This window comes from Colius striatus, chromosome Z, assembly GCF_028858725.1.
Source record: "Colius striatus isolate bColStr4 chromosome Z, bColStr4.1.hap1, whole genome shotgun sequence".
In the NCBI taxonomy this organism is placed as follows: Eukaryota; Metazoa; Chordata; class Aves; order Coliiformes; family Coliidae; genus Colius; species Colius striatus.
The window spans coordinates 81,474,285-81,497,597 of NC_084790.1; the positions used below are offsets into that span (position 1 = coordinate 81,474,285).

Genomic DNA, 23,313 nt, shown 5'->3' on the forward strand with positions numbered 1-23,313 from the left:
GATGTTTCATTCCTGGAAATATTCAAGATTAGGTTGGACAGGGCTCTGAGCAATCTGAAGATGTCCTTGCTCATCACATAGGAGATAGAATAGATGACCTTTAAAAGTATTTTCCAACTCAAATTGTTCTGATTCTAATGCACTGCATATCTGTAGGACATTGCATCTCTGCTAGCCAATCGTGGTGAGTAATGTTTAGAGTCAGAGCAACAGCCCTGCATCCCCTGGACAGCTGGTGTGTGACTTGTGCTAAGCTTGTCAACCCTTCCTGCTAAATGGAAGGAACACAATGAGGAATAGGGCTGTACAGGGTCAAAATCAGGAGCCTCCAGGGTTTTCTTTGGGCCAGATTCATACACAGACATTCACACACAGACACAGGCATGCAGGCTGAGCACAGTCTAACGCTAAACCTACATGTGAATGCAAAGCTGAAGGTCAAATTCTAAAGTCCTTAAATAGTCAGAATGTCCATTGAAATCAATGCTATTCATTCCTGGGATGGTGAAATGATCCATGTATATAGAAAGGATGCAATAAGTGCATCCATGACCTACAGCTAGTGGAAGCTGGTTCTGCCTTAGATGTCTGTCTTAACTCCAAGTATTTGAAGACCAGTCAGGGATCACAGGGTGAAAAAACACACTATTTCCTCCACTTATATTTGCAGACAAAAGATGAGAGGATATGTTAAGTGACTTTATCTATGATACAGAGGAACCACAGGGCAATCATGGATTGAGCCTTCAAGGAGCTACTTCTGCATGAGTACTGAAGGGAAGGAACTCCAGGAACAGGTCTGGAAGATGCTATGTCAATGCCACCTTTTTGAACTGTTACAGGATACTGTGGTCAGCTCCTGATGGGTGGTTCATGGGGAATTTTCCTCAGGTTGTACTTTCCTTTTTTTTCTTCAGGGATCCTTTCAGTTTCCGCCACAAACTATCCTTCCTCTTCATCTTCTTCTCTACCATTGTCTGTGAAGACTCTTTCCTTCGGATTTCCCTCACAAGTCTATGAAAGACATCATCAATATATAAGCGGAAGGCAGCTGAAGTCTCAAAAAAGGAGCAGGAGTATTCTCTGGCTAAGCTCATTCCTTCTTCAGTTGAGACCTACATGCAAAAGAAAAGTCCATAAATATTATCTGATCATGAATCAAAGTCAAACAGTACAGTACACATAGTCTTGACTTTTTGGATACTGAAAATCACTCACTTTTAATTTTACAGAATATTCTAAGAGATAATATTCAAGACTGAAAAAAATTAGACTGAATCCAGAGCGTATTGGCAATATTCATGTACTCAAGTATATAATTTTCCTAATTTTGATGGATCAATGTTTCCACATCTTTCTCCTCTTTAGTGGAGTAATCCTGTAGCTCAATAGTGCTGGAACCTTTATTCCACAGACTGGAACAGATGGCTAGAAAGACATACACAGAATTAAGGTCCTAGAAAATCCATGTTCAGCATTAACCTAATCCTGGAGACAACTTGACTTTTTAAGCACATCAGCTTTCATAGCTCAAGATTTTTCAGTCACATTAATTTCTGAACACACCTTTACGTGTTTTGGTCTTGGCAGGCTTGTAATCCTATCACTTAGCTCATGCCTAAGCTGTACAAAGATACAAAATTCATTTGGTTTTCAACTCATATTCCCTAAGTGGCCTCATGCACTTACTATTCTCAGAGAAAACGTAGGAAATGTGTTTTTGCATTTTGGGGAACTCTAAGGGGCGTAATCACCATGAATCTAGAGGGACCAAAGACTCTTTTAGTTCACCCAAATTTTGAAACAGAGATCTTAGTCCTAAAATTTCCATATGGATTACCTCTTGGCATTTCACTTGCTATCTTGCCAAATGGAAGGATGCTTAGCATACTGATTAATGCATGGTTTAGATAGATTTTAAATACTTATCAGAAAACATAACACTGTCTACTATATTTTGCACTTTGAGAGCTCATACAGTAACATGTAGCAAGTGTTCAGCAAAACAGACTATTAAAGTCTTCATTGTGGTTGTCTACCATGAGGCCATTCTTGGAGTTTTTTTCCCATTCCTACCTTCATGCTCTCAAAGTGTCACTTATATTTCTTAGAGAAATAAACATTAACTTTATGATAAATTTCTGACATCATGTCACTGCATTTTTTTTTTTACTATCTGTAAAGCTGGACACAGTGACAACTTAGATTTGGGATGAAACAGAAAATCAGTTCACTCCATCCTGGAGGTAAATCTATACCTGCATAACTGTAGTGGTCTTGCCTGGGCCAGGTTTTTTTGTAGCAGGGCGGGATTCTGGGGTGGCTTCTTTAACCAAAGAGTTGCCAGGAGCTTCCCCTGTAGCTCACAGGGTTAGGGCCAGTCAATTCTAAGCTGGACTCTGCACCTGACCCAGACCTCACCAATTGGTGATGGAGGTAATGCCTCTGTGAATAACGTATTTGAGAAGGAGAAGAAGTTATTGCACAGCTGCAAAACTGTAGCAACAACAAGGAGGGAGAATGTAAAAACATCTCCACAGACACTAAGTTCAGTGGAGAAGGAGAGGGAGGAGGGTGACTCGGCACTGAAAGGAAAGGTGCCCCTGTGATATGTGATGAGGACCATGGTGAGGCAGCTGTGACCCTGCAGCCCATGGAGGACCACGGGGAAGCAGAGACCCATTCACAGCTTGTGGAGGAGCCCAAGCCGAAGTGAGCGGATGCCTGAAGGAGGCTTTGACTCTGTGGGAAGCTCACCCTGGAGCAAGCTCCTGGCAGGACCTAGGAGCCCAGCCCATGCAGGAGGAGTCCAGGCCAGAGCAGGTTTGCTTTTGGGGCTTGTGATCCTGTGAGGTTCACAGGCTGGAGCAGTCTGTTCCTGAAGGACTGTTCTCCTGTGGGTGACCCACGCTGGGGCAGGGTGTGAGGAGCTGCCCCGTGACAGGCCCCGTGCTGGAGCAGGGTGTGAGGAGCTGCAGCCCGTGGGAAGGAGCCACACTGGAGCAGTTGGTGAGGGACTTTCTCCCGTGGGAGGGACCCCACAGTGCAGCAGTGGGAAGTGTGAGGAGCCCCCCCCTTGAGAAGCAGCAGAAAAGTTCATCTGTAATGAACAGACCTTAGCCCCCATCCCCCCATCCCCTGCACTGCTGAGGGGGAAGGAAGGAGAGTCTTGGCAAGAGGGAGAGGTGGGGGGAACTGGTTTTAAGACGGTTTTATTTCTCATCTCCCTGCTTTTATTCTTTCTTTAATAAATCAAACCTTTTTCTCCCTTTTTCTTGAGTCTGTTTTGACCGTGACATTAATTGCCGAGCGATCTCTCCACCCTTATTTCAACTCACAAGCCATTTGTTATACTTCTCTCTCTTTCCTGCCGATTCTGGAAGGGGGAGTGATTTTATGACTTGGTGGACACTGGGCTAAACCACCACAATAACACAGACCACAGAATTCCTCCCCATCACCTTTGTACTGTGTCACAAACTTTGAAACATAACTAGAATCATTCCTCTATGTTACAAATATAATCTTAATTTAATTAGGAATACTGTAAGTGCAAGCAGGGAGATTGTATGCCAACCCAAATAATACTCACTGACACAATGAAAGATTGTTACCATTTTCCAACTACTGTAATTGCCAACCTTTAGCAAAAGGAGATGGGTAGCAATATGGTCCTTGTTTTCCTCTGGGCAGCTGTGTAAGCAAAATGAGTGATTCAATATGTCTGTTGGGCACCATTGAGAAATTGATTGTCTGGATAGAAGACTATTTTGGTCTATTTTGGACTTTATAATAATTTTTTTCTTGCTCTTCTTTGATTGAGCTGAAGGAAGATTTCTTTATTTTGTTAAAGGCACTGCAGTTCTGAGTAAATGATTACACAGAGCTGCAGTTTCAGTGAAAATTTTATACCTTCACTACCTAAAAAGAAAAAAAAATGCACATAAATGGAAACATACTTAAAGAATGCTAAGGTTGTAAATATATTTAGGATACAAGTTTAGAAATACCCAAATATAGGAAAATGCCCTTCCTTTTACTCTGTGATTTTCTACTCATCTAATTTCTCCTTTGTTCAATTCTTTTTTTTCTTTTCTTCTTTTATTGGTCTTTTCTAGGATCAAAAATCTGTTTTCTCTCACCTGCAAGGAAGAAATCCTACAGGGAAAACATGCTATGTTCTGTAATGAAACAAGACTGATAAGAACTGTGAGAACTCAGGAGAAATAAATTGTGCAGAAAGACATCCTTTCAGTCTCTATATGGCTGAAGGCCTGTAGCTTGGCCAAATTTAGCTGGATTTCTGTAAAATACAGCAAAAGTTTGGTTTTAGACTTCAGTTTCCTGCCAAATTATGGAAACAACATTACAGTTATAAGAGACAGTAGTTTATTTCAAAGTATGGTATTTTTCTTAAATCTTGTCCTCAGGAAATGATTGGGTGAAATTTTATGAACTCTTTCAACATGTGGAGGACACTTGGCACAAACTATTTCAGGACGTTTAGCTGAAGCTTTTCAATTTCAAGGTTGAAAACAAGCTTCTCTGTCGTCTAATACTGTCACAATTACCATTATTGCTTCCAACACTGTCATGGTTTTGAGAGGAACTGCTTTTGCTTGGTAGCAGGGCAAGGGAGTTGCAGTGAGTTGTTGGACTTTCTCCCAGCTCTTAGGTTCAGACCCACCTCTGGTCCAGTTGGACCAATCTGGCACTTCTGCCAGCACTATTTAAGGATGGGAATTTGAAGTACTTGGGAGGAGATGTAAGAATGATACAAGATGCAGGCAACCACGCAAACCCTATAGTCAGAGAAGGAGGAAGGAAGGAGGAGCACCAGACCAGAAATCCCTCTTCAATCTGTGGTGAAAAAGCAATTGTGCCCCTGCAATCCATGCAGGGCAATGGCAGGACTGAGAGCCACCAGCAGCTCCAAGTGGGTGTTCCTGGATAGGCAGAGACTGTGTGGGGAGGCAGCCATGGCACAGGCCATGCTGGAGAGCCTGCAAGCTCCAGAGCAGACCCTCATGAGAGGTGGAGAGCTACAGCCTTTGTGATGAACACACATTGAAGCAACCTGTGCAGGGCTGCTGTGTGTGAGAGGTACTCCATGGAGGAGCAGGGAGGACTGGTCCAGAGCCCATCTGCCCTGAGGAGACACAAATGGTAGAAGCCATCAGGAATAGACTGACTGGAACTCCCATTCCACCCCCGCCGGCCATTCAGAGGAGAAGGAGAAAAACACATCAGGATCAGGGCTCTGAGCCCATGAAGAGGGGAGGGGTAGAGAGAAGGTGGTATAAAGGGCTGATTGTACTCTTCATCGTTGTACCACTCTGTGTTGTTTTGTGTTGGTTATGTTTTGGGGTTTTATCGTTATGCTTTAGTTGGTGTTGGATGAAATTGTTTTCTGTCTTCTTCCCTAAGCCGAGTAGCCTGGTCTACTTTGTCCTGAACTTTAAGAGGCAATTAAGCCATCCCTGTCCTTTATAAATTCTCAAGTGTGTGGTACTTAAGTCTAATCATGGTCTTTTGTCCCTGGATGGGCCTAAATGACAAACATCAATAAAAATATAGCTCTAGTAATTCAATTAATCTGTTCTCTGAGAAGTCTGTAGATATAGGTAGACATTTAGAGGAAAAATACACATCTTTCAGTTCCTAATTCTGTCAAGAGATGAGACACCTATGGAATGAGAAACAAAGGATAAAGCCCTTGATGAGGTCACTGACTTTCACATAATTCCAGGGATTTACCTTGTTCCCATCTTATTACCAGAAGAGAAACTATATCATAGAAATCCATCCCAAATCTGCACAGCTCAGGGAGTTGTTGACAAATTGCAGTTTCCGCTGGTCTGTATCAGTGGAAGATATGATCTGTCAGTGTGACATGGACAGAAAGGTCAGAGAGCGAGGTCATTCTATTGAATATATATCTGGGAAGGAGAGCTTTATATCTCATCTTTAGAGTAACCCACCATGATTGAATTTGGCATTGTTTCCCAGAGTATAATTCTGGTTATATTGATTCCAATTACCTTGTTCCTTTGAAGGTAAACTATAAGAAGGAAATGAAGGTGAAAGACTAGTGTAGTGAAGGAAATGAAAATGTAAAATTTAAGAATCTTCTCAAGTTTGATATAAACTTTAAAAACTGTGATTGTCCAGGAAAGATTTGGATCAGGACTTACAGAAGTAGGACACGAAGCTCATAGTAAAGACCAAGATACCCCTGAAGGTCAAGTCCATAAAATGGGCAATGAAGCCTCATGAATGTGATGTGTGAGTTCCAGGAAGAGTCTTTTCATGCCTTCCCTGCAAAGTGCATGATTCTGAGTGCACACTTGTACACATGTAATTGGAGAGGGAAAATATACCACTTATAGTAGAATATGGACTGTGAACTGCACATGAGATTGTGTGCTGAATTCAAGGCAGCTGGAACGAAGAAAAAGTTCACACAGACAGGAGCTGTTCACTGGCTACAAACCGCATTTTAGAGCATTAAGATTCTGTTTGTGGCTTTTGCAATCCTCCTTTGGAAAATTACAAGGGAGATTAAATGCAACGCTGACAGCCTGTGAAAGCTGTGATGGATGAGCTGCCATCTTTAAGATGGCTAGTTCCCTACTAAGGTCAGCCCTTTCACAACCAAAGGAGAGCAAGAAGCCACCTGGACAGGATGGTGGGTGGGGAGCAATTGGCAATCATTGCCCCCATATGTAGAACAAAAGAATATCTGAGTCTCAGAAGAACAATTCTTTTTTGAAAGAAAAAGATCAATAGTCTACCTCTGCCCTTGGACTGTCATTAGCTGGAAAATCTCCATCAGAATCAGACTATTTTGTGTTCAGTTTTTTCTCCTCCTTTGGTCAAGGCAGCAACAGAAACATTCCAAAACAGACTTCATTGACTTCATCTTTGGTGAGCTATTGGTGGTTTTCATGAAGGAATGCAATGTGTTTCCTCTTCTGAATATTATCTCTGCAACAGCATGGTCAACTTGAGATGGCTTTTGTAGCTTTCTCCCGGTGACTGGGGCCTCCAGTTTGCCTTGGATAGGTCTGGAGGCTGAAGGTGGAACGCTAAGGGCTACAAGGATTCTCCTAAATTTTTGTTATAGACTTCCACCCTGGCAGTCCTCATTAACTTTGTAGTGGGAAACAGAGTGATAATTATTGATCCAAAACATTCTTTCTATGATTTTTTATTTCTTTTTTTTGTTTATTTTTTTAAAAGACTTTTGGTCTTGATCACTAATCTGAGACAGAAGGGACATATGTAGCTCAATACAGTGCTCATCTAAATCCCACTGAGGTAAATTGGAGGAATTTCCCTGCTTTTTGATCAAGCTCTATATTTTTGACATGCCATAATTTCTGAATTGCTGAAAAGAAAACTCTTACAGAGCAAAGGGAGTGAAGCAGCATCTTGAACAGTCTTGTTTCCACTATAGTAAATGCTGAAAGGAGTAGGAAAAGCCATGAGCACTCCAAATAGTGTCTGGGAAATATCAGTGTCCTTTTCCCTCTTCTCTGGTGGATTTTTTCTTGTTTCCAGAAAACAAGAACCATAAACCAGACTGGGTGCTATCACTTGATTAACAATTTAGACACAGGCAGAAAATTCAGAAGAAAACACAAAAGTGTTTGCATCCCTTCCCATCATAGTCCATTCCCTCAGCATATTGGAAAATGCATAAGTTTTTTGTAGAGCCACAAACCTGTAAAATGTCACAGTAAAGGGTGGAAGAGATCAAAGATATTAAAAATTTCCTAAGTTTCTAATAAGGAAATTTGACAAGAGAAAAAGGTTACAACCAACAACATAAGAGGTTCCAAAGAAATATAAGGAGAAACTTCTTCCCTGTTGAGGTGAGGGAGTGCTGTAAGGGGCTGCCCAGATGGATTGTGGAGTCTCCTTCTCTAGAGACATTCAAAACCTACCCGAACAAATTCCTGTGTGACCTACTCTAGGTAGTCTTACTCTGGCAGGGGGGCTGGACTACATAATTTCTCAAGATCCCTTCCAACCCTTAAGATTCTGTGATTCTGTGAAAAGAGAAAAATAATCACATGGCTCTAGAAAGCAAATGCCATCCTGGAGAACTAAAAGCAAAATTGAAAGAGTATTGTCTATCAGACATGAGTGTTAATTTTTCTAATCTCAGCACTGATCACTGATTTTATGCCAAAGGCAATTCCATCCAGCACCTGTGAGTTTTCTCATTAATAATAAACAATAACAAAGACTGACTAATTTTCACTAGTTTCAGTTCATCACTGTATGTGTAAGGAACCAGGAAGAAATCAGGTGGTCCCTGGGCACTCAGTACTGCCAAGTGTCAGGGACCTACCCAGTAATGTGGACAGGGACAAGCCCTTGATTTTGACAGATGGGACTGGGTCCAGATAAGAGTGAACTGAGTGTTCCTGCACTGCCACCAGCTTTTCCTAGAGCTGAAGACTTTCACTATAGGCGTTTGGTTCCTGTTTTGAGAAACATGCAACCCAATCCACTAACCCCAAAGCAGATATATCTATGTCATTTTTTGACAGCTATTCATTTTTTCAGGGGACAGGTTCTTTTATCAACAGGCATGGTGACAAAGGCTTTCTATAGGCTGGTACAAGGATCTTTCCAAGTGTGAAATGGTATTGTTCAGGTCAAAGCTCAAATACTTTGATATTATAGCAGAGGCTGGGGTTGAAAACTTGAGCAGAATCAAATAAAACAGAAAAATCAATCTTTCTGTCCTTTTAAGACAAGCAACACTGTTTTTACTTGCTCACATGTCATAGATTTTTTTTTTTTAAGAAAAAAGCGTTCCATACTCTTTTACCCTTCTTCTCTTTCTTCAGATATTTACATTTATAAACTGCCTATTATATTCTTGCTACTGAACACTGACATCTATGAAAGGAGGGGAAAGAACAAGATCTAATGAAATTCAATTCAGACTGAAAGAAATGTTGAAGGCTGGGCTGTGTGAGGAACCAGAGATTCCTGTCTGTGGCCAGACCTTCAGTATGACTATGTTTCATTTCTAAACAAACACACAGTAAATGCAAAACAAAAATCCTTGATGTTAAAATCTCCAGTGTCCATCTCTTTCAATACAAAAAATGTTGGTTTGTTTCAGAATTTTAAATTAATTTTAAGGTGATTTATTGCTTAAAAATATAATGTTGAAACTTTTCCTTCTGCAAACAAACATTTAATCTCTATGTATGGTCCCATTCACAAATGTGTACAATGCAGTTACCAATTTGATTTGGCCAGGATTCCACTAGAATTCACAAATAGTTTCTACTGACACAAACCATCATTTTTCATTTAACCAAACATGTGCACCGTATTTTTTTCCTCAGTCCCTGGAGAAGCAGACATCTCTTTTCAGCAGCCTGAGCAGCAAATGAGTAACACGTTGCAGAAATGTGAGAGGAGAATTTGATGTCAACACTTAAATCCAGTTGGAAGTCTCCAAAAGTAATTAGTTGAACAAACCTCATTCTGACTTCATGGCAGGCAATTCTGCCAGCTCAGCTTTGCTGGTTTTCTAGATTACAGGGCGAGGTGAGATAAAAGCTGCCATATAATTAATCATTACTGAAAGAGTATTGCAACTAGTTCTGTTTCTCTTTCTTCTTCCCCAGAGTTACATGAAAGTTCATGTCTTTACAAGAGTTTTCCATGATTTCCATACTATCTTGCCACTCCATGATACTTTTAACTCTTTTCACACTTCAGAGTTCCTGGTGACCAGAATGGGATCTAACATGAATGACTATGAATGTAGACAGGATTAGGAGACTGGGCCAAGGAGAAAATTTGATCTTGCATGTGCCCTGATAGACTGGACGCCACAAAAATAATACACAACACAGTATTATACATACCACATACTCAGCTGTTTCAGACTCTGAAGGCATTTGCAGCACAGAGGATCAGAACTTCTTTCCCTTCCCTTCCCTTCCCTTCCCTTCCCTTCCCTTCCCTTCCCTTCCCTTCCCTTCCCTTCCCTTCCCTTCCCTTCCCTTCCCTTCCCTTCCCTTCCCTTCCCTTCCCTTCCCTTCCCTTCCCTTCCCTTCCCTTCCCTTCCCTTCCCTTCCCTTCCCTTCCCTTCCCTTCCCTTCCCTTCCCTTCCCTTCCCATGTGGCTTTTGTATTTGAATATGAAGAAAGTTTTAGCAATGCAGAAAAAAACCCAGATGGTCTAAGACAAGTTTTGTGTCTTATTTTTAGGGGATGGAGGATGGAGAGTGTGGGACACTAAAACTTATTTGTAAATTTTTAAAAGGAAAAACATACAATGGTCTTGAGAAAAATTAAATTTGTAGACAAAACCAGTCACAGAATAGTAGAATGTCAGGGGCTGGAAGAGACCTTTAGAGATCATTTAGTCCAGCCCCCCTGCTAAAGCAGGTCAATCTAGATCAGGTCACACAGGATCATGTCCATTCACATCTTGAAGACCTCCAAGGAAGGAGACTCCACAAACCCTCTGGGCAGCTTGTTCCACTGCTCTGTCATAGTAAAATAGTTTTTTCTTATGTTTAAAAGGAATATTTTTTGTTCCAGCTTCATCTCATTCCCCCTCATCCTGTTGCTAGCTGCTATAGAAAGAAGGGATGTCTCAACCTCCTGACACCGATAATTTAGATATTTGTAAATATTAACAAGATGCCCCCTCAGTCTTCTGTTTTCTAGACTAAACAGCCCCAGGTCCCGCAGCCTTTCCTCGTCTGAAAGATGTTCCAGGCCCCTGATCATCTTGGTGGCCCTGCACTGGCCTCTCTCCAGCAGTTCCCTGTCTCTCTTGAGCTGGGGAGCCCAGAACTGGACACAGGACTCCAGATGAGGTCTCACCAGGGCAGAGTAGAGGGGGAGAGGAACTTCTCACCTGGTTAGTCACTAAGGTGGGACATGAAGCTTAGCTTAAACATTTTCCTGAGCTAACAACAATCATATTTTTATTTCATCTAACTGAAAATTGTTGGAAAAGTAATTACTGGGAAAGTAATCTGATGAAGCATCACTGAACACTTATTCTTATGCTCTTCGCTGTTGACCACTGTTAGATTAGGCTTACATTTTCTCTGATCTACTATGGTCATTGCTACACTCTTATATTGAAGATCCTAAGCTATTATTAGCTATTTCATTAAAGATATCTGCCATGTTTTCATATAGAAAAAATTAATCCAATACTAGTTCGCACTTGAATAACTTCTGGAGACTTTTATCATCTTTTGTCATGGTCATAGCTGCCCAGCATTGTTTTCTATCTAGCCTGTCTCTCCCTTTCAGATTTTTAGACACATACACACAAGCATGCTTTGGATACACAATACCCTTGTAAATAGGAACTATGCTTTCAGGTAATTTCATTCCTTTTTGAGTGAGTGTTTTGAGCAAAGAGAACCATTTTTTATGCAGTTGCCTATTTGCAAATCTGGTAAAACACAGATCTATTGTTTCCAACTTGTAAGAATAGTACTTTGTTATTTCACAGAAGTAATGCTAAGTCAACATCCCATTTGATGTAAAAATAGCTATGGAATCCAGGTGTTAACTACATGTTAGACTCTAAAGTTGTTCGTCTCTACTACAGGCTGTACTCTTTTGAATTTATCTTGTAAAAAGCAAGACTGATGACAGGGTTAAAGCATCTTTATACCAAGAAATGCTTCTAGAGAGATAGCCTCAGGATCTGAGTGAATTAGATACTCAAAGTCACATGATCTTGCATCAGTCAGTGATAGCTCTGGGTCTAATTTGAAGACAGAGTGGAAGTGTTAAAACCTTAGCATCAGTCTTCCAGACGAACAAGTATGGGTCAATTGCTCAAAGCATTTTTCAGAGATCTGACAATTTTCTAAATTGTCCATCATCTTTAAAGGTACTTTGATTGCAATGTTCAGATGAAGACATAGATGATCATAAGGTGGTTGAAAAAGAAGATGTTTCTACATCAGTTCAGTTTGGAACATCCCAGGAGGAGACCAGACTTTTTCAGGGAAAGATATCTAAGAATTGAGGTTTTAAGTTCACAAGAAAGGAATGTATATTCAATTATTTAATCAATTATCATTTTCCAACAACAGATGGTTATTAAAAAGAGACATGTCAAAGAAGCTACAAATGTACTTTTATACTTTTTTTAATGAAAATTGAAATTTATTGATACTGAACTCTGATTTTAATTTTACAAGTGATTTCTATTGTTTTGTGAGCACAAGTTAACTATCAGTCCAGTGTAGTCAATCTCCATATCTTTTATCTATCCATAGTCTAGTGGCATCTAATTTATATGTTAAACATTGAAATTTCACTGATCACTTGAATTCAGTTCTCCGTTGGGACTCAGGCACTGAGTACTGGGTAAATTTACCTAATACTTAGTAACCTATGCAAATCTCTCTGTCACGATATTACTTTGAAGACAGGTGTAACACAGCCTCTAACTGCAATGTTCAAGGCACTTGAAGATAAAAAAAATCTGGAAAGCTAATGAAAAGATGAGGAAGAGGTATGTTTATACATACCATAGAATGACAGAATCTTAGAATGGTGAAGGCTGGAAGGGATCTCTAGAGCTCATCTAGTCCAACTCTCTGCTAAAGGAATGCATACAGGAAGGTTTGAGATCCTCTTGAGAAGGAGCCTCCACACCTTCTCTGGGCAGCCTGGGCCAGGGCTCCCTCACTTCAACAGTGAAAAACTTTCTCTTTGTGTTCCAGTTTGTGCCCATTATCCCTTGTCCTATTGTAGGATCATAGAATCGTTTCAGCTGGAAAAGAACTTTAAGATCATCGAGTCCAGCCTTTGTCCCAGCCCTATCAACCACTAGACCATTTCCCAAAGTGCAACATCCACCCATCTCTTCAACACCTCCAGGGACAGTGACTCCAACACCTCCCTGGGCAGCCTGTTCCAATGCCTGACAACCCTTTCAGGAAAGAAATTCTTCCTAATATCCAGCCTGAATCTCCTCTGGTACAACTTGAGGCCATTTCCTCTTGTTCTATTGCTGGTTACTAGGGAGAACAAGTTGACCCTCACCTCACTACAACTTCCTTTAAGGCAGTTGTAGAGAACAAAAAGGTCTCCCCTGAATCTTCTTTTCTCCAGGCTAAACAGCCCCAGATCCTTCAGCTGTTCCTCATATGAGATGTGCTCTAAATCCTTTCCTAGCTTGGTAGCCTGCCTCTGGATTCTCTCCAGCACCTCAACATCCTTGCAAAGAGAGGACCCAGTATTTGAGGTGTGGCCTCACCAAAGCTGAGTACAGGGCAATGATCACGTCCCTGCTCCTGCTGACAACACTGTTTCTGATCCAGGCCAGGATGCCCTTGGCCTTCTTCACCACCTGGGCACACTGCTGGTTCATCTTCAGCCACTGTCAGCCAACACTGCCAGCTCCCTCTTTGCCTGGCAGCTTTCCAGCCACTCCTCCCCAAGCCTGTAGCACTGCTGGGGGTTGTTGTGGCCCAAGTTCAAGACTCTTATTGAAATTCATGGCATCGGCCTTGGCCCAGCCATCCAGCCTATCTAGATCTCTCTGTAAAGCTTCCCTACTCTCAAGTAGATCAACACTTCCACCCAGCTTGGTGTCACCTGCAAACTTACTCAGGGTACACTCTCTCCCCTCATCCAGATCATTAATAAAGATGTTAAACAGGAGTGGCCCCAACACCAAGCCCTGGAGGATGCCACTTGTGACCAACTGCCAACTGGATTTAACTCCATTGACCACAACTTGTTGGATTCAGCCATCTCACCAGTTTTTCACCCAGGAAAGTGTGTGCACATCCAAGCCGAGAACAGACAATTTCCCTAAGAGAACGCTGTGGGAAACAATGCCAAATGCCTTACTAAAGTCAAGGTAGACAACATCCACAGCCTTTCCTTCATCCAACAAGGGGGTCATCCCATCATAGAAGATCAGGTTTGTTAAACTGTACTTGCCCTTCATAAACTCATACTGACTTGGCCTGATCATCTGGTTGTCCTGGATCTGCTGTGTAATAGAATTTAGGATGATCTGCTCTATCATGGAAAAAAGACTGGATGTTCCATCCTCTCAACATTCACCCTTTAGGTATTTATCAGCATTGATAACGTTCCTTCTCTCTTCTCCAGACTTAACGGCCCCAAGTCTCTCACCCTTTCTTCCTCAGAGAGATGTTCTAGACCCTAAATAATCTTGGTAGCTAAACTTAAGCTGAATATGAGCTGGAATAAAAAACACTGGAATAAAAAGGTCACATAAAATATTTGTTCCAAATGAAGTAAACAGTGCTGTGTGTCCTGATATCACATATTGCTTCATACTACATGGAGTGCAATACAATTTATGCTGGTGTACAGTTGTCTCATCTAAACATACTCCCAGACACAGCTTGAAGACAGAGAGACAACAGTATGCTAAGTCCCTGGCAGTGAAAAGAGGATAGTAACAAATCTTTTCCTTCTCCTTTCATCTCCATGCAATTGTCATATGCTGGGATTGAGGGATTCTGTCCAGGCTGCTCAAGTGGTTATTCAACAGAAGGGAGACAGAGGAAGAATTTATAATGGATTTATAGAGATTTGGATTGCAATGGAATAAATTAGTATTATTTCCAGAAGTTATATGTTGAAGTAAACAAGTGTTGCAAATGTATAAGTTATCAAAGTACCTTACGCACACCTTGCAGAAAAATGTTTCTCCTTTCCAGCATTTGAGCTACTTTCCGAAGACAAGATTATCTAATGCAAAAAGAGATGTTACATCAGGAAATGGGAGTGGTGAGCTGGTTTGCTTCTTTTTTTTTTTTCTTAACCATGTAATTAATTTTGAGGGTTTAGTAATTCTGAAGTTTATTGAGAAGGTTTGTCAAACAATCTCATTAAGAGAAATACGTGTACAGTATCTTTATTAAACTAGTGACATTGATCTTCTCTATGTCAATATTGGTTCAGGCAAAATATTACACTGTTTCAGAATACGAATTGACTGGAAAAAATTAATGGGCGTTTCACTGGCATCTTCCTTTTCAGTTCCTTTATAACATGTTGAAAGGAGAGCTTATGGATGGATGAGCAAAGGGTCTTTTCTTGGTCGCAAAAGTATTGAAAGAGAGACGTCCATGACATAGGACCTTAAAACAAGAATGACAACTGCATAAGAAGCATCCACTTAGCTCCATCATGCAACGTGATCCACCAGCATGGACAATGCATAATAAAATATCGAGTCTGAAGAACTGCCCATGAAAGGGATAACAGTGAGATGTGAATGTACTGAGGGAGAAAAATGAAAAATCTTAAATACCCAGTGGGTAGGAAGAGCTGTAAGAATGCATTTAGCTAATTAGACATAACAAGCTCTCTTATTGCCTGCTAACCTCACTCAAATTACCTCACTTCTGCTGCAGGCTGAGAACATGCACTTGGATAGTTTCCGTGGTAACTTGTTTGTACATCTGTGGGTTGGCTTGTCTTGCTGGCAAAGTCAATGCTCAATGAGTAGTTTCCTTGGATAACCCTTCTTTGTTTGCTGCCTATGGGCTTTGATTTTTGCTCAGATGTCTGAGCACCTATAACAGCTAACAGCTGGCAGAATCTTAACTTTGATGAGTATAGTCTCAAATTTTCTTGCATACATCCCCAAGATATCTTTAATACTTCATTAACAGAAACTGAAGCAATGATTATCTTTGAGGATTAATATTTTTTCTCTAGAATCTTAAATTCTGACTGAAGCCAAGCAAATTGATGGGGACAGTAGTTCTCATCGTCACAAATGAAAGAATATAGTGATGACAGAAGAAATGAGAAGCAGAAATATGAAAGTGGAAGAATGGTGAAAGAGATGAAGACAGATTATGTCTTTACTATCTAGAGTAGAATGTGAAAAAACTTCTTAAAAAACAAAATCACAGGATCTTAAGTGTTGGAAGAGATATTTAAAGATCTGAAAACATCTATTCAACCTCTATACATGACGTGTATATCCAATTACACAGATCTTATTTTGATGTGTAAAAGATGCTGTATTAAAACACTGTGAGAGCCCAATCACGATTACAGCTGATAAACTCACATTCTTATTCAAAGTAGCAGACTTTTCAGTCCATCATTGATAAAGATGTAGCTCATTTTACCTAGAGGCATATATGAATGTACACCTGCTCACATAAACACATACACACAACAAATACTGCTAGGATCAGATCAAGCCTCTTCCATATATCTGGCAGAAAAGGTTGGTCTTACAGTAAAACTTGGATGAGGATGCTGAGAAACAGTCCCTTTGGTACTGGGAGGCACTCAGCATCAACTTCTCTGCAGATTAGGAGTGCTTTCTGATTTTTATTTATACCCTATATTTCAGTCTGCTATCTAGTTCAGACCTGCAGTCTGGCCAGACTCTGGAAACAGCACTGAAAAGGTAAAATGACACCATTGTGTAGCATGGATACCACAAGCCAGGCTGCCCTCCTGCCTTTTTAAAAGTTTTTTCCAAAAATACTTAGAGGAAAAATTATGGATTGTATCCTGGAGTATCGTCAGCCAGGTGATTCACTGCTTCTGTACCCAATCAGGCTGAAAAGATTGAAAACAAAGGATAGGAAACGGAAAACATGTAAGTTAAAAGATATACATAAAGAATATTATTTTAAAAATAAATAAGACCCTAAAACACAAAGAGTTTAAAGACTGGGAGGAAGAAAGATAACATTTTTCAGGAGCAACTTAATCTGTCAGATGAAATGTTAATAGTACTTTCTTACTGATAATCATGATGTCTGGTAGGTATATCTGGAACTGTCACAGGTTGCCATAGATGCCTGAATAAGCAATACCACAGTCCAGACTAAAGAATGGATGTAACACCTTTACCCAGCCATGCAGGTATAACACTGATAAATACAGACAATATCTCATTTGGTTTCTCTCAGGAAGCTCGCTTACAATTTCCTAATGGCTGTTTTGTTGCTTTTTTTTTTTTTTCCCCCCTTAAATACATAAATCAACCTAAGTTTAGGGGAATAAAATTGCTGGTACTAAAAGTAACAGCTGGTGAAAAACAGCAAATGCTTGAAGCCTTAACAGTTGCTGTCACCAGTAATTCAGGACATGTTATCACCCCATTATTTTTTTACCCTTAGAAATAAAATGACTGTTTTTAAATGGTTTAGAAAATGACAACTACCTGTGGTAAAATTTTGTTATACTCAATGGAAAGAATATTTATAAGAGGATGAGAATGATATCTTTGAGAAGAAGATGTGGAAAAAGAAATGTAGATGTCATTTCAGAGCAAAGAGGCAGTTGCTATGGCTTATAATTTTTTTTTCAAGCTGAAATTAAATATATTCTGCTAAAAGATCTATGGAAATCACAGCATGGCTTAGGATGGAAGAGATCTTTGTAGGTCATCCATTCCAAACTCCTCCTTACAAAGAGTCCACCCACCCAGGTCATATTTGTTGAATTTTGAACACCTTCAAGGAGGGAAATCTCACAATTACTATGGGCATTTTTTCTACCGTTAACCACTCATGTGGTGGGAAAAAAATGCTTCATACTTAATCAGATCTTGTGCTGTAGATCTTTTTTCATTTCTTCTCATCCTTTCAATGTTCATCTTCAAGAAAAATGTAGCTTTGTCTTCACTTTATCAATTATTAGGTGGCTGAAGACAGTAAGATGATTCTCTCTGAACAATTTGCAAGCTCAGATCTCTATCTCTCCTGTTATATTTTGTGCTCTATCTTTAAGACTAGCTTGGGGGTTTCTACTGAACTCACTCCAGTACATCAAGTTATTTTTTCTACTGTAAAGCCCAAACTAGACCACATATGTTCTCACAAGTTCTGAATCAAGGTCCGACAAAGTGCTGGCTACACTTTTACAAACCAGGATATATCTATTCACCTTCATCAGAAAGACACGTTGGTTCACAGCCAACTCAGCTACCAGGACTTCTGTATCCTCTGCAAAGCTCTTTTCTCTCCAATGGTTCACAAATGGAACTACTGCATGATATCGTCCACCTCAGCTGCAGACTTAGTATTTGATTTTATGGAACTTCATGGACTTCCTGTGAGACCATTTCTCCAATCTGGCAGTGTTCTCTTTGTGTGTAAGCACTACCTGTCAATATATCACCCAGACCACTCAATTAGTTACAATTTGTGAAGGTACTTTCCACCCCAGCATTCAGCTGTTTGGAAAGATATTCAGTTTGTCACTAGCTGGACTTGCACTGCTCATCACAACCCTTTGAGCTTCTGGGTCCAGATAATTCCCATCCACCTTGTAGTTTATCTGTCCAAACTATATCTCACTCATTTGGCTACAAGGACACTATGAAAGACAGTTGAAATTCTTGTTAAAGCCAAGGTAATCTTAATCTGCTTCTCACATTCACAGAGCTAATCACCTGAAGGCCATCACAGCACTTTGTCAGCTTGTCAGGCATAATTTGTTCTTGGCAAATCCATGTTAAATGTTACCAGGCATTTTTTGTATACATCACATACCTGGACATGAATTTTGGGAAGGATTTGCTTCAAAAACAAATAATGTATTTCTTTTAAGGTGGCTGAAACTGAAAAAAAAAAACTCACAAAAAAAAATTGATTTAAATTTAAACTATATAGCTCAAGTAATTGATATTTAAAAATCAGACATCTGCAAAAGGCTATACAGTCTTATCAAGAAGCCTGACTGTGCACTCACCAGCTGAGCCTCTGACACTTTGAAGTGTCTTTCAAGGCCATTCAAAAAATATATGTGCAGATGTAACTGCTCAGTAAAGTTAAATATAACAAGAGATAACTCTTCCATAGAGGTAGAGAGAGGTGGAAAGTTTTTACATACAAAAAATGAGAGTAAAAGTACTCAATTCTCATGTCATACAGGCTAGAAGGTTCAGCAAATAAAGCAAAATTACTGGAGTAAATGGAAAACTCCCTGTTACACCTTGGTTCAATCTGATAACAAAAAGTCATCCATATCTAAACAGGTGATATACCTGAGTATTCAAAACAAAAAGTGAGGAAACGAGAGAGGCAGTGAAAGAAAGGAGCAGTTTAGACCACAGATGGATTAAAATGATCCAAGATCTTATTTGTTTTGAATCTAGAATGACTGCACCTTTTCAGAATCAGTTGTGGACACTGACACCTACCCATGAAAAGGTGGTTTGCTGCTGCCTTCCTATATATATTTGACATTTATGGCAATGGTTACTTTTCTCTGATGTCGCTGGTGAAAGATGAACTGTTCTGATCTATATCCACTATTCAATACTGCTTTCATTCTGCAACATGGTTTGAACTTTGCACTCCATAATCTGATGGTGGAGCACACTGTATACTGCAGAAAAGCACTATCCATGGGATGAGTAAATAGCTTAAATGAAAATTACACTACAGCTTATCTGCAATAGGATTTAACAGTTTTCAATTTCTTTGGTTTTCTAGGGATTGTCTGATGTTGACTCACTTTCTTTTCTGTGACTAGTGTTTTGAGCATGTAGTCCTGTGAAATCAATACAGTTACTCATAAAAAATACAAATGTTTATCTCTGCCCATTGGTTGTAACAGTTCTCTTGTCTTGGGTAAGGATGCCTGTCCTTTCAACTTTCTTGGGTATAAGCAAACTAGAAGTTTGCTGAGCTAGGTGTCAGTAAGTTGAGTGCACTGCTAAAAGGACACTATGAGATGTATCTCAGTGGTACTCTGTCTGTCTCAGTGTATCTGGGTTTCATATGTGCAAATAGACATTCTGTAATGGTTACAGTTGGAGTCACACATAGTCACAGATATTAACAGTCCAGTGTCATGGTTTGACCCAGCTAGCACAGCAGCACCACAACAGTCTATCGCGTGGTGCCCCCATTCACCCTAACCCTCATTAAGATGGCAAAATGAGAGCAAAAAGTTAAGCAAGCTTGTTATGGATTAAAACAAGAGCTGGGAGTGTTTGCTGCCGATTATGGTTCCGGGCAAAACAGACTCCAGCACTTGACTGAAAGGAGAAAGTAGGAAAGTTTATTCTATCTACAAGAAACAGAACAGAACAAAAAACAAAAAGGGAGTAGGATGATGAGAAATTTACAGCCAGCACTTTAAGATCTCACTCTCCCATCCCTCTTTTCTTCCCAGGCCCAGATCACTGCTCCGGATACCTCTGCCTCCTCCCCTCTCAATGGCTCATGGGGGCAGGGAATAGGGAATGTGGTCAGTCTGTCACAGATGGGCTCTGCCACTTCTCCCTGCTCATATGAGGTCGATTCCTTGCATTCTTCCCATGCTCTGACATGGGGTCCCTCCCCTGGGGCACAGTCCTTAACAAACTTCTCTGGTGTGGGTTCTTCCCAGTAGCTGCGTCTTCTGCCAATACAGGGTCCCTCACATGGGACCCAGTCCTTGGTGAATATCTGTGGTGTGGGTTCTTTGCCACAGTTGCAGTTTCTGCAGATACAGGGTCCCTCCCTTGGGACATGGCCTCTTCTGGGTATAAGTTTAAGGCACTGTTTTGTCGTGGGTTTGCCCCATTTCATAACTCACTAAACATCTGTCCTGGAAACTGTACTGTCATGAGATGATCAGCAGCTCTCACCTAATATGTAGGCAGAATGTGTTCCTTGACACATAATACCCATTAGATATTTTCCCGTCATTGTTCTTTCTTTTAAATGGTTCTTCTTCACAGTTCTTTATGTCTGTTCATTTCTTATCAACATATGCACAGTACTTTTATCACCCCTCTGCTTTAATTTACCTAGGCTAAAAAAATTAAGCTGTCTTTAATTTCCTCTGATAGGACCAGCCTGATACACATTGTCTGTATCTGTTTCGATTTGAATTTGCCATCATCATAAACAACTACAGTTAATCTTAACTGAAATTTAACTTGTATTTTCTCTAACATATTAAATGTTTCCATGACACTGATAAACATATCACTCTGATTGCCTCTTGAAGTGACATTCATTTTATGCACAACTGCATGAGGTTTGTGGTTTATAATCACCCTGTAAGTGTCTGATATATCCACGACTTTCTCTCCTGCCTTCCAGCTGATCTGTTACAGCAAGCAGTCTCGCTATTAGTCCTTAAGGGCATGGCCTTGCACTTTTTACAATTACATTTAATTCCACTTCTATCACTCCTCTGGGTCATACAGCTTTTTCTCTACAATAATCCTGTCTCTTCTGGTTAGAAACTGCTCCCACTTTGTATTATCAGCAAATTGTGTCAGCACACTCCTGCATTTTTATGCCTAGGTCATTAATGAAAATGTTAAAGATCAGCAAATGGAAGGCTAATACCTAATATTAGGTATAGTGGCTTAGATATTAGGAAGTGGCTTAGATATACTTCCAAATGATGGGGTCAGAAACAAAACCTCCCTTTCAAATATGTTACTTACATTAAAGAATGTATGTGATTGTATATGTGTTCAATCCAGCTGTCATAATTTTTTGCCAGTAAATCACCCTTCTCTGTTGGCCCATCTCAACCAACCCATCTGTTACAGTTATACAGAATATAGTGGAGAAAAGGCTGATTTATGAAAGGGTGGATGATTGTCTCTATTTTTATTAATGTGCAATTATGAGTTCCCAGCTACAGTGGGTGAAAATATTTTAATGGCATTGCCTTCCATGTGAAAATGCAGAGCTGACAGACGCTAAATGCTTGATGGCAAGGAGCCATGAAGCTGTGCTGCTCCAGACACCCCACCCTGTGAACAGCCTTTCATGCATTTCCTGGCTGGTAGGGCTCTGGTTCATGACCCACACTGGTCAGCGGCACAGTTTTTATTCCAATGGTCCAATGCCTTGAGGCTCCTATATGAATTAACTGCACAGGCTTGCTTCTAAATGCCATTTTTCGGAGGCAGAGATAGAGCAGATGGGGATTTGTGTTGGCCAAACTGTTGGAAGCCAGTGATAAGGAGGGGGGAAAAAAAGCTACCCCCTCCCCTCCCAAACCAAACCCTGCAAAAAAAAAAAAAAAAGCTGTGAAAGACAACCCTTTTGTTTGTGTGCTTTGTGTTGCCACCTGCCAACCTCATGCCTTCTGATCTCCTCTCAGTGAACCATAGAGGCAGCAGTTGGAAAGATCAGATATACTCTCAGGGCAATCTGTCAGAAATTACTTTGTCACATTCCCCAACACTGAAATCCACAGAAATAAAATCTGTGTGTTTAAAGCTGTAACAGAGAAACTACTCTTTTAACACCAAAAAAAAAAAAAAAAAAAAAGCACTGAACATAGCTACTGCCCTGACATCTTTTTTTTTTTTTTAACATAACTAAAATATTGGTGGAGTTGTTTTTTTTTGTCTCCCTTAAGCATCTGAACGTTGTTTGTTTGCCTCTGGCAACACAGTCATAATGTCATTCTCAAGAGAGTACACTGAATTCCATTTTGCAACACATGAAATATAAAATGTCAGACTAAACCAACAGATAAATCCAACAATTATTATTTTGTTACAGTACTAGCCCTATTTGGGCAATTATTTGGCTACACTTCACTGTTTCTAACAGATGAGGCAGATAAATTGCAGGGGGAGTGGAATTAAACTAAAAATTGAAGTTTTCTTCAAAACACAGTGTATTTAAGGAAGCACAGACTATCCTTGAAAAGACAAATATATATCAGTAAAAGACTAACTTTTTTTTTCTATACTACTTCTATATACCACATAGAATATGCTATAAAGCATACATCCTTCCAAGTTCAGGGCACTCTGCATATATCTAATTAAGTTTTATATCAACCTGTTACATGCTATAATGTTATAGTACCTTCCAAATGCATTCATAAGAATTCAAAGAATATTTGGATGATGAGGAATAGCCTAACTCTTTACAATGAAATCACCATGTACTGGCAGGCTTTGGTAGACTGGGACAGTTTTTACTGGAAAGAAACTAGATATTATACTGAGATTGGGAATGAATTGTACTGGCAAGGCTCTAGGTCAGGAAGTTTTCATAGCCTTTCTCTATACTACTTTTGAGTACAGATGTTTCAGTGAGTTTCAGTACCTCCATGGTGACTAACTGTGCTCATATTTTTTCAAAGATAAGTTTAAAAATTATTAATTACCCAGGCAATATAAACTCTTTGGTAGTCTTCACTTCCATGGTGCTCAGAGATTCATAAACATACTGATTGACCAGTTTTCCTAATACAGTCTAAGTAATGTAATTTCTTTCATTTTGTGCTAGAAAGTAGCAGGTTATTAAAACAATTATCAAGTCTAGCCATCCTTCAGAATAGCATAGCCTAT

General features: G+C 40.0%; 1 protein-coding gene across 2 annotated transcripts in view; it reads right to left on the bottom strand.

The window, feature by feature from the left end:
• Positions 1–887: 887 nt before the first annotated feature.
• Positions 888–23,313, bottom strand: part of RIT2 (Ras like without CAAX 2) — a 196,554-nt gene continuing 174,128 nt past the window's right edge. For both annotated transcript variants that reach the window (XM_062018765.1, XM_062018766.1), the window contains exon 5: positions 888–1,115. In XM_062018765.1, coding sequence (XP_061874749.1) covers positions 888–1,115 — 228 coding nt within the window. The remainder of the gene's footprint in view (positions 1,116–23,313) is intronic.